Source organism: Cryptococcus neoformans, chromosome 3 (genome assembly GCF_000149385.1).
Source record: "Cryptococcus neoformans var. neoformans B-3501A chromosome 3, whole genome shotgun sequence".
NCBI classification, from domain to species: Eukaryota; Fungi; Basidiomycota; class Tremellomycetes; order Tremellales; family Cryptococcaceae; genus Cryptococcus; species Cryptococcus deneoformans.
Genome location: NC_009179.1, coordinates 430,251 through 441,645, shown reverse-complemented (window position 1 = coordinate 441,645; position 11,395 = coordinate 430,251). Strand labels below are relative to the sequence as shown.

At 47.9% G+C, this 11,395-nt stretch overlaps 5 protein-coding genes across 5 annotated transcripts in view; 3 read left to right on the top strand and 2 right to left on the bottom strand.

Moving 5' to 3' along the window:
• CNBC1590 (hypothetical protein) overlaps positions 1-1,513 on the top strand; it is a gene marked incomplete at both ends in the record, with an annotated part of 1,646 nt that extends 133 nt beyond the window's left edge. The window contains 3 exons of the mRNA XM_771574.1: positions 1-608; positions 937-1,288; positions 1,392-1,513. The exon at positions 1-608 is cut by the window's left edge and continues 133 nt beyond it. Coding sequence (XP_776667.1) covers positions 1-608; positions 937-1,288; positions 1,392-1,513 — 1,082 coding nt within the window. The remainder of the gene's footprint in view (positions 609-936; positions 1,289-1,391) is intronic.
• Positions 1,514-1,764: 251 nt separating this feature from the next.
• On the bottom strand, positions 1,765-3,622 carry CNBC1580 (hypothetical protein; the record flags this gene model as incomplete). The annotated part of the gene is made up of 4 exons (XM_771573.1): positions 1,765-2,013; positions 2,081-2,833; positions 2,890-3,004; positions 3,060-3,622. 4 exons carry the CDS (start codon positions 3,620-3,622, stop codon positions 1,765-1,767), a joined length of 1,680 nt encoding a protein of 559 aa, XP_776666.1.
• A 424-nt stretch (positions 3,623-4,046) lies between these two features.
• On the top strand, positions 4,047-4,504 carry CNBC1570 (hypothetical protein; the record flags this gene model as incomplete). Its single annotated transcript, XM_771572.1, has 3 exons — positions 4,047-4,134; positions 4,195-4,285; positions 4,354-4,504. 3 exons carry the CDS (start codon positions 4,047-4,049, stop codon positions 4,502-4,504), a joined length of 330 nt encoding a protein of 109 aa, XP_776665.1.
• Positions 4,505-4,984: 480 nt separating this feature from the next.
• On the bottom strand, positions 4,985-7,014 carry CNBC1560 (hypothetical protein; the record flags this gene model as incomplete). Its single annotated transcript, XM_771571.1, has 4 exons — positions 4,985-5,033; positions 5,085-5,150; positions 5,209-6,149; positions 6,202-7,014. The coding sequence occupies 4 exons, from the start codon at positions 7,012-7,014 to the stop codon at positions 4,985-4,987; spliced, it is 1,869 nt and encodes a 622-aa protein (XP_776664.1).
• Positions 7,015-10,488: 3,474 nt separating this feature from the next.
• CNBC1550 (hypothetical protein) lies at positions 10,489-11,262 on the top strand (the record flags this gene model as incomplete). The annotated part of the gene is made up of 4 exons (XM_771570.1): positions 10,489-10,594; positions 10,664-10,852; positions 10,921-11,008; positions 11,070-11,262. 4 exons carry the CDS (start codon positions 10,489-10,491, stop codon positions 11,260-11,262), a joined length of 576 nt encoding a protein of 191 aa, XP_776663.1.
• Positions 11,263-11,395: the final 133 nt, after the last annotated feature.

Genomic DNA, 11,395 nt, shown 5'->3' with positions numbered 1-11,395 from the left:
CCCCGCCCTCGCGTTTTACTCCTCGTACACCTTTACAATTCCTATCCAATTCACCTACCAACACCGACGCCTCCGCGATATCTTGCCCTTCTTATATTCTCCCCACTCTTCCTTCCTCTGCCGCCTCTCTCCCCTCTCTCGACCCTCCATCGTCCAACGACCGCTTGGCGATGATCAACCGTATCAAATCACTGGGTTCCTACACCAATTCACCTGCTACCGTCAAAATTCCTCTCCCCACCCCCTCCCCGTCCGTATCTTTATCCCTCTCTTCTCGCGGTCCCGCAACACCTTCATCCTCTATCATCCGCAACAAACCCCACATGCCATCTCCACTTAACAAACTCGATTACCTATACGACATCCCACCTTCCCCTCCCATCTCCGCCGATGCTGACCCGGGTCAATTACTCGTCATGCCGCGAATGCCAAATCCCGATGTCGAATCGCCCATCGCGTCACCTTTTGTCAACCTCAACCTTCAAACGTCGACTTCATCGAACCGGAAACCCGGTGTGGGTGTTGTGATTTTTGACTCACCTCCTCGTCGACGGATATCGGGTAATTCTCATGGTCCGCGACGCGGTTCGGCTCTGGCTAATGAATGGGTGCGTGGTGGTGACTGTGATGGGGATGATCATGATCATCGTAATGATATTGTGGGGGTGATTGTGTCGGATGATGATGACAACGGTAATGGGTCCGGAAATGTCCTACCTGAACGCACAATCTCACGCATTCCATCCCCTCTTCAATGTCGGCGAACATGACATGATTTTGTCAATCTTTCTAACCAATTTCTCATTTCGGACATTCGACACTGTGGATTTTTTACTCCTCTGTGTGCGATCTGTATCAATGATGTTTACCGTGTATCATAACAATCCCTTTCTTTCTTTCTCATCAAACTGTATCTTCTCCGAAACCGAATAACAGGGGCACACTCTCCTGGCTCGACACTCTGGCGCCGACGCTTCCCTCCTTCGTTCTCTCCTCACTCAACACGCCTCCCCCTCTGCCCCCCTCTCTACCTCTTCCGCCCAACCCCAAGCCCCTGCCGCCGCCCAACGTCCCCGGACAGAAGCAGAAATTGTCGCCCGCTGCCACGAACTGATGAACAAGCACAAGGTTGTGTTATTCATGAAGGGAAACCCTACAGCTCCTAAGTGTGGGTTCTCAAGGCAGACTGTGGGATTATTGAGGGAGCAAGGAGTGGAATTTGCTTGGTTTGATATCTTTAGTGATGAGGATGTAAGGCAAGGATTGAAGAAGGTTAATGACTGGCCTAGTAAGTCCAAGTTTCCAATTTTTCCTCGACCTCCGATTTCCCACTTCTTCATCTGTATATGGTTGATTTTAGAAGGGGTGAGCTGACTGGGACGATATAATAGCATTCCCGCAAATCATTGTGAATGGCGAGTTGGTAGGCGGTCTTGATATTTTGCGGGAGATGATTGAGAATGGAGAATGGCAAGAGTTGATGGATTCTATCGAGGAGGGCAAGGCGGAATAAAAAGCGAGCGCCTGGGATTGGGGAAATGAGTTGTGGTTTTCTCGCCTGAAATAGTCAATTAATCGTCTAGCGTGCGTTTTCAGCGTTGTCCAGTCACAGGATTACCTCGTATTGATATACAGGCTATTCATACTACATTTTCATCTTTCCCTTTTGATTGAAAGACGGTGGAATCTCGTGATTACAAGGTTTTTAACTAGGAATTTCAGTTGATTACCTAAACGACACTAATCTTTTCTTGTGCGACAGCTTCACTCCCCTTCAGTCTCTTTCAGCTCTTGTATGATATCATCGCCACCCTCCATATTAAGATTATCCTCAGTCGCTCCATTATTATCCTTTGATGATCCATCCAACAATACCACTTTATTCCTTGCCTTCTCTTCTTCCTCTACTTGACCCGGGCGGATCTCAACATTTTGAAGCATATCGTTAGCGACCAAGAAACGGATGGTCTGGGATATCTGCGAGAGTGTATTTTGGATGGGGTTGGCGAGTAACTGAGAAAAGGAGTTCAGATCAGCTTAAACGGTTCTCAAGGCAAAAAGGGATGAAATAGAGACTTACAGCACCAAGCATACTGGGCCGTTCGAAAGGATTAAGTTTCCGAGCGGAAGGTTGCCGGGGCTGCCTTTTTTTCTCCTGCTGAGGTGCTGGCTTTCGATTTTCACCCTGTGCAGAAGTATCCACAGAAGAGCCATCCGGAGCGATATGCGCAAATCGGCAACGGTCATTAAATTTGCATCTTCCTTGCTGGGCGAAGAACTTGCAGATCGGTTTGCTAAGGGTAGAGATAGACGGTTTGGTAGTGGTGGTGGTAGCAGGGGAAGAGGTTGAAGCCTCGGCGGGTTTTAGCTGGGCGTGATCATCTTCCGAGCCAGAAGAAGAGTCTGAGGACGAGTCACTGCCAACATCGGATTCTGTGGAAGATTCGGTATCACTGGAATCTGATGCAGAAGCCGATTCGGCGGGTGTATCGTAACCACCAAGTCCGATCAAACTGTCAGCCGTAGGATTGACTTCACTACTTTGCCTTGATTGAGATTGGGTAGAGGTTTGCACGATGGAATGCACTGGAGCAACCCCATCACTTCTTCCTTCATTCCCAGCTCTTCCACCTCTCCCCCGCACGCTCCCTCTTCCTCGTCCTCTTCCTCGTCCGCGTTCCCCCCCAAACACACGAGGAATATCTGCCTCTTCATCTTTGACTTCCCTTCCCCATTCTTCTGCCCGACTCGCTGGATCGTTGCGTCTGCCTTTGCCTTTTCTTTGTTTCGCAGGAACTTCTCCACGGGCAATAGCTGCTTGGCGCTCTTCCTCCTGCGGCAGGGCATCAGCATATTGCACTAGGAGGTTTGCAATGAACTTATAAGGACCTTCTCTAGTACACGCTTGGCAGTCGGCCAGCGGGATTTACGTTCAGCTATCCATTTTTCTATATCTTCCGGTGTGTTGAGTGTTATATTTGTCCCTTGTATAGGGGGTAAGGGCCTGCCCAATTCCCAGTCAGCATATGACCGCTATCACACCAAGTACACGCACGTACCCCTTACGCTTTGCAAATCTCTCCTCTTCTTCACTTCTTTGTGGGACCTTTCCGGGAGCATAAATCAAATGTCTATCTTCCTCATGAATCTCCACTTGATCTCCAGGCCCCACAAATTTACAGCCAGGGTGGGAACAATTTCTCCACGGTTTCGCACTTAACACTCCGCCTGTCATGACATTACTATTGTTCGGACGTTGACGCTTCATAGGGGGATTTGGAGCGGAAACCTGTGGGTTGTATTGGCTTGAGAGATAGGTCGTGGAATAGGAGTATCCTTCCGGGTTGACAGCTACAGGCGATTGAAAGAGGGACTGACCAAACGATGGCGCTGGCGCCGCATACATGGGGTGGAAACCGCCAGAGGGATATCCCCCAGATAGGTTAGGTTGATATCCATATCCATATCCTGGATAAAAGCCCTGCTGTGTTTGAGGCATGTATGGTTGAGGCTGAGGAAATCCTTGTCGTTGAGATTGACTAACAGCTGAAGCTGGTGTGTCCAAAGATGGACGAGTTGGAAGACCGTAAGGTGGGGGACGATATCCTTGACCGGGACCCATGCTGTGCGACTATGGTAGTATACAGGGTTTAGAAGCAGTCTACCGTGAATGAACTGAGCTGAAGAGACTGAGACAAAAATTTCGATTGATCATAAAGAAACCTTGTGCCAAAACATAGAACTTGACGCTGAGGGCAATAACTTTTAAGATGAAGACGTCATCATTTGTTTTCGGAATGTAATGTCGCTGTGCTGCTCATATTCTTCGTTTTGCTGCTGTAGATATGATAATCGTTTCTTTATCGTTTCTCTTTTCTTTGCTTGCTCTTTTCACTGCTTGTGTTTTACTATCTATACTTCTAGTATAACCTCCTAGTACACCTTTGATTAGACACAGTCTTCCAAAAAGATCAACCATACCCTGGATTAATCCCGTTTTCCATTTCGACTCATCTTCACCGCCAAATCTTTCTCCGCCAATCGCAATGGAAGCCCTTTCAAGAAGAGAAGAGAATGAAATTCACGAAGCAGCCAAGAAGGAGGCTCTAAGGTCCTGTGACGATTATGTCAAAGGTAAGGCTTATCATGTTGACAACTTCGTCTGAGGGAATAATCATTTGACTAAGAGCTTAGATTTTGCCGATTGTGCTACCGGTCGGACGTTCTCTTTGCCTTTCATGTGCAAAACTAGGCTCAATGCGATGCAGGGGTGTATGCGAGACTAGTAAGTTGCTATCACCGTTCACATTATACTGGATGTTCCAGGATCATGCTAAGGACGTTTTGACTTAGCATGACGCAAGAAAGGATGGACGCTATGAAGCTTGACTTCATTGCTCACCGATCAGAAAAGGGAAGAGAGGCCGTTGAAGCTTTGAGAAAGAGCAGAGAAGAAAAATTGAGGAAAATGGCGGGTATCAAGGATGAACCAGCCAGAATATGAGGTGATGAAGCAGCGATGGGAATGGCCTAGAGGTCCGGGTATCTTCCTTGCTCATTGTTGTCAAAGTCTACTACTTGCATGGAGGCGATGCTCCACTCAGTGAATCAGGAAGAAGTATAGGCTGGATTTGAAGCTTAGGATCACAAAAAATTAGCGAGCTACGTCCAAGTGCGATATGGAAATTCACACAATCTTTCCCCTGTAACGGTCTATGCTCTTTGCAGTCTGTCCAACACACAACTATTTTCAAATATGATGGGCGTACTTGGTCGCGATAATAACCACCAGACTCACAATTTCGTCGAAAATCATCAGACCATAGCTTGAAACATCATATCATGATAATACATTAAGTACTGACACTGTTGAAGACAACTATTCACAAGATATTCTCGCTCTCCCAATCTTATCCATGTTATGAAACCTTTCCCATCCATTGGGCCCACACTCTGTAATTCTATCTTCTTGCTTCTACATCCTTCACTGATCTGGGTCTGCTATAGGTTGCTCGGACAGCAATTTTGTAAAGCTGAAAATAGATCAGTGATGTACTGACGAAAGACAGATAAGCAAAACCCACTCTTGCAGCATTTCTTCTCTCTTCTTTTCGTCCTCCGAATCGATTTTGGCTTCTACAGGGGGGAGGCTATCGAGCACACATCAGTTAAATCTCATTGAACAATGTCGCTGACGCTAATACTTACCCTCCCTTCAATCTATTCATCGCTCTCAAACGACTTCGCCAACTGGTAATATACTCTGCTTCCGTTGGATCACTAGCATTCCTTATATGGGAGAACCTGGCGGCCATATCATTCGCCATCAACGCCACATGCCTCACGAACCCGGGTAACGTCTCTTTTGACAATATCTTCAATTTACCCACAGGGCTGAAATCAGGGATACCGGGAGCTCGTTGGACGATGACCTTGAAGTAGTCATCCCTCGTGCGGACGCCCAAAATGCTTTCAGGGGGCGTCATTTCAACAGAACACTTGGGGGTGTATGTCTCTGGCATGGTATGCGGAGAAATGACGATATTGATAAAGTTGAACGCAGTCTTGAGCGTATCGAACTTGTAATCCCTGCCGGAATCATTGTAGATGATTTTGACAAAGTCATTGCCAATCAAACGCTTCTTCTTGTCAAATTTGGGGTCGTGTGCATGGTTGGGCATCATTGTAGCCGCGTGGAAGACAGTCTGGATAAGGTCGTTCCACCATGCATAAGCATACTCTCCGTCAGAGTCATCTTCGCGGTTGAGACCACCAGTGAAAACGTCGACTTGACCCTTCAGCTTGATAAGCGTTCCCAATCCCGCAAGGAATTCGCGGTAGAACGAAGACCCCTCAATGTTTGCAAGGATATCGTGTTCGTCTGTCTGACCAGGAGCCACATAGAGGACACCCAGTTTGGCAGTATCGATGACTGGCGTCAACTCAATGTTGCGGAGCGAACGGTTGAACCGCTCTTCGTTCGGGATTGGACGACCATGTATGGAGTCGAGGCTATCCGCGGGGTATGATAAAAGTTGGATCGCAAAATAGGCGGGGTCGACGGCAACTTCTTTGCGGCGTTGAGAAGGGGTAGAAGAGCCTGCGGAATCGGGAGAAATTGACATAGGCATGAAAAGCTGTTGCAGTGTCTCCGTTATAGTCAGCGTTCCCCTTTAGCGATTCGAACAGTCTATGACTCACGGCCTGTTCTTCGTCTTTCATAATAAACCCTCTGTTTTCCATCAGCAACTTGGGCAACAAGAAAAGATCTAGTCCGTCATCATCGATCTCCGAAAGCGGTAAATTTTCCAATCTCGCAATAAGCTCGGTGGCCCCCGTGGGCCTTATGGAAGTGATGCTAGCCCAACCGCTGCCAGCATGCAAAGTGATTGTCAATATGGCATTGCCCAACGACCAACTCTTTTTCTTAGGAGGGTCCGATTCTCCTGATTCATGCGCCACCATTTCATTCAACAAACTCGAAGCCGGCTTCGGGTCGGGATTACCATAGGTATACCTCGCAAGCCAGTCAAGACACACTTCAACCATTTCGTCAGTCGCCACGCGAATAGATCTGCTCTGGAGTAGCTTGGTTATAATATGTCTGACGAGGTCTGGTCGAAGAGATAACTTGAGAGCGAGATACCATACGTAGATAGCGTGATAGGCAAGACCAATTACGTGCTGAGAGAGGGTATAGCTCTCACGTTTATCCGATGTCATATCTGGCAGCTCATCTGAACGGGCATTGTGTTCTGCGATATAATCGATAACAAGGGTAAAGACGTCTTTGTAATGCGCATCTGTAAAGTTGCGGAAGAGAGATTGATGATCGCCTAGAGCAAGAATGAATTCGAGGAGATGTACAGCGATACCGGATGTTAAATTGATATCGCGCATCTTGCTGATAATCGGTAACAATCGCTTGGCAATGGATTGCTCAAGCTCAAAGACACACAACGTGAGAGCTTGGATACAAGGCTTCGCGACGATGGTGTTGGACTCCAAACACATTTCGAACGTCGCGATCAGGGTGTCACATTCTTTGCTGTCCAAATCATCCTTGTAGCTGATGAGAATAGTTAAAGCTTGATACACCACAGCATTGACATTGGGTCGTTTGATAAAGGCATGATGTTTGCAACGCCGTTCAATTCGGTTGTCCTGCGGTATGGTATCGCAGAGCACCTTGAGTAATCTCCTGACTTCCCTAGTCGCTCTTGCTCCCCGGAAGAACAACCGGCTTCCCAGTTGAAGAGGGAGAAAGCAAATGACATAGCTTACGACTTCCCAGTTTTTTTCGTGCATCAAGATCTCGCAGAGACAAGCCACATATTCTGAAACTGGCAACCAGACACCCTCGACAGGTGGCGCGTCTTTGACACGTAAAGATGGATGATCGGGGTCATAAGTCAAGAGCACTTCACTAGAAACGCCTTCTGCCGGCATCTCGAAAGAGAGCGCCTCGGGGATTTGCCAAAGGGGGTTATAAGAGTCGGCAGCACCAATATCGATGTGGCCTGGTCTTGATCGGCTTCGCGTCCTGTTTGAAGCTGTCGATGCCCTTTCCCGCATACTTTCCCTCGGCGCGCCACCAGCTTCCCTCATCTGCCTCGCTCTCAGCCTCGCCCTGGCTTCTTCCGCATCAGCCAATATATTCGCCCTCTGCGTCTCGACAGCTTCCCTGGTCCTGCCTAGAATATCTGCAAAGGGACGCACAGTGTCATCAATGTTACGGCGGAGGTAGATCCTGTGAGTGGAATCGGCGCGTAGACGGAATAAGAGTTGAAGGATTGTGATACGGGCTTTAGGACAAGAGGCTTGAACACCAGCGACGCGTGAAGCAGGTGTGACGTCCCCTGGTATATGTCGTGTAGGATAGACTAGACCAAGCAAATCACGATACACAGCGATACACCTCGACGAAGCAAGGGTCCTAGCAGTCTTGGAGGGAGATGGAGAAGAGCTTGGGAAGCGGAATGCAAGCTGATTGAAGATGGCGATTAGTGAACGAACAGCCATATGAGAGGGGCAAGCGGAATGTGATGGGTGTGGTGTAGGAGTGGGAGAATTGTCGGCTGACTGAGTATCTTCCGCCATGGATGAAGCGATGGATGGCGTCGACATAGGTGGAAGCTCTTTAGTTCTTGATGGAGGGGATAGGGCACTCATCAAGCCTTTGAAGCCAGACGAGCTGGAAAAAGACTCTCGAGATGAAATTGGGGGCGGTTCCTTTATCGGAGGGGGCGTCGTGCTCTCCGATTTTTCCTCGACTTTTGGCAATATCAAGTCTTCCCTTTTACATCTTGCAGAAGAGGCTTGGGTGATAATAATGTTTCGTATAGCATGGAAACTGCCTCCAGCCGCGGCTGCGTTTATCTCCTGGCTAGGTAATGCCGCCGCATCCTCCTGTTCCACCTCATTCTCTTTTTTCTTGGCCCTGACTTGTCTGCGATCCTCGTCCCGCTCAAGAGTTTCGATCACAGCCGCCTTTACGAGCACATCCAGGGCAGTTTCACGGAACCAATCATCGGCCTGTTGTAAAAGGGTCTTTTCCAAAAATGGGACAATGACTTGCGAAACGAAGGTGTTTCGAAGTTCCGATATTTGCTCGATATGAACATAAATGGCGTTAAACATGAAAAGCGCTAGAGATCTCCGCGCCTCCGGTAAATCGTGTGAGGACAGATAAAAGAGGTTTAGCAATTTCCAAATATTGTCGAGCCAGCCGTCTACCACAGGCATACAGAGGTCATGTTCCTGGTAATATTCCAAAATGGTATGGGCGTCGATGTCCGATAACGGTGAGTTAGTTGACAATAGCTGGTGGATGCGTTCGTCAATGGGAAGTTCGGCACTGGTCCTTGAAAAGTCGAGAGGTTTTAAAATCGTCCGTCTAGTTCGCAATGCAGCCAAAAGGGTAGAGTTGGCTATCTCAAGACGTTTGTTGCGTTCCCTGACATTAAGTCTGAGCTTGAATCGATTTAAAAGGAGAAGTTCACCCACTTAACATCAGCCAACTGAGCCATTAATTCCCTTTCTTTGTTTCCATTGTTTTCTCGAGTCCGACGTATGCTCCCAGTTCGATACCTTTCTAATCCTCCACCATGTGCTTCTTGTTCCTCTCCCCCGGAAGGGTTGCCCAAATCATCATTGTGGATATCTGTTTCCGAGTTGCAAGTCGCACCGTCTTCACAAACGTATTCTGCGTTCAGAAGGTTGGTTTTGAATGTAATCTCGGCAGAGCACACCGAACACTTCTATGCTTACGTTAGGGGAGGTTCTCTTGTTTAGTAGTTCTGCTTATTCACTATATGAAGCCTCAAAGTGTCAGGGCCATCGACCTGCTCTCCATGGATAGTTTCTTTGCTCGCATTGATCCTTTTACCCTTATCTGATCAAGAACGTCAGCAGTGATGGCCAGCTCGCATATTAAAGGACGGGCCTACGTATGTACTCTCCACATCTGTTACACCGCATAGAAAATGGCACCATCATGCGCACCGTCTGGGTATTTCGTATTAGGTGAGCAAAAACGTGCAGCGGACATCTTTAGCATTTTCCTTGAGTTGATCCAAGAACCAAGCTCACATGAGGAACATCCTTATGCGTCATCGCTGCAACAGCAGTTGTGGATGGGATAGCTGAGAGATGGTTTTGCGGCGTCTGAAGGGCAGGAGGGATGGGAGAGGGGGAAAAGAGGATGAGATGGGATGTATTTTGGGCAAATGGGCGGGGTGCAGAAATGACGCGCACGAACGGCGATCCGGTAATTCTTTTCCGTCGGCGATGTCCACGCACCAACAATAATGCCGAATCTTTCCTACTACAGTCGTCTTCCTCAGATCCGGAACCTTCAAATCCGGACATTGGGCAGATCCGGAACCCTTCTGGGTGCATTCAGGTTGTCTGCCACCGTACAGACAGTTGAGATCCGGACATTTGGGCAGATCCGGATCCGGAACCTCTTGGGGGGCCAACTTCCGGATCTCAAGTCCATAGGTTTTTGGAAGGCCCATAGAGTCACCGGGAGCCTATTATTAATAGGCGCGCAACTGAGTTCCTCTGAAGGTCGGAATGCATTCTATAAAATAATTTCTGACGCGTAGCCGTCTGCCGTCCCATCTGTCTACAGTTTCTATAATCATCTTCTAATAATTGGCATGCACACTGAGTGAGTCTGACCCGTCTGACCATAGATATGTTGTCACGCAACCAGTAAAAGCCCAATTACGTAATTAAATTATCGTTGTCCCGATCCAACCTCCTCGAGAACCGGAGAATCGAGATCCGGAACCCCCAAACCGTTGCACGGTGATGTTCCGGATCTGAGGAAGACGACTGTACCTACTAGACGTCTTCTCAACTTCTCTATCTGTAGCGCGAGCACCACGCAGAGCTGCCTTACGTACGAAAGAATCTACTGAGTATAAGAGCAGAGAGGATATATCACAGCATCTAACTGGCAGTGGATAACGTATACCCATCATGCTCCGACGTATGCTCTTGGCCCTGCTTGTCGTTTCTCTCGTCCTCTTAGTCTCCCCAGTGCAAGCCTCTTTATTTAACGATCCAAGTCTTTCCTACTGTAAATGTACGTACAGCCAACTTTTTGAGCTCTTGTGAAGTCTTAAAAGTTACTAAGGATCCCCCTTATTTCTAGGCATATGCTTTACCAATTCCACCATCATCCCGCTCTACCGCCCCGAAAACCCCAAGAAACCATGTTTATCCTGTACCCGCCAATTCTGTATCGATCAAAAGCTCGCTATATGCAAAGGTGCAGAAGTACCAGAACTGAATAAAGATATCGGTACAGGTACTGAAGGAGATGTTGAAGCTAGATGTTTCAGTGAGATCTTTCCTCAGTACAACAATGAGAAAACGAGAGCGGCACGCTAATGAGGGTGGTCGTGATAGAGCGTGATTCGCCAAGAGACCGGCTGGTGGCCACCTTCTTCCTTTTGATTGTTATAGGGCTTCTTCTATATTCTGCTATACGTTCCAGGTTAGTTTCAATAGCCATCAACCTGAGTCTTCTTGTACTGAACAAACACGCCATACTACAGGTTGAAAAAAGCTATTGCTACACGAGGACGACCGCAGGATCTTCGAGAATGGGGCGAAGCATTGCTGCCAATTCCTATCCAGCAGTATTCCGCTTCAGTTTGGCCTAGGAGACGAGAAGAAGAAGGTGGTTCGTGGTCTGGAGGCGAGATGCGTAGCCCAGGCGGTTATACGCCAGTTAGTGTTGGCAGCTAGGGATTATCAAGCTTCTGATTTGACTTCTGGGACCGATGTGTTAATAGAGTAGAAGACAGATTTCGTTTGTGTTTTGATTTTGGGATCCTATGCATGCTACAACACGAACAGAACTACTGCACACAAATCCAAC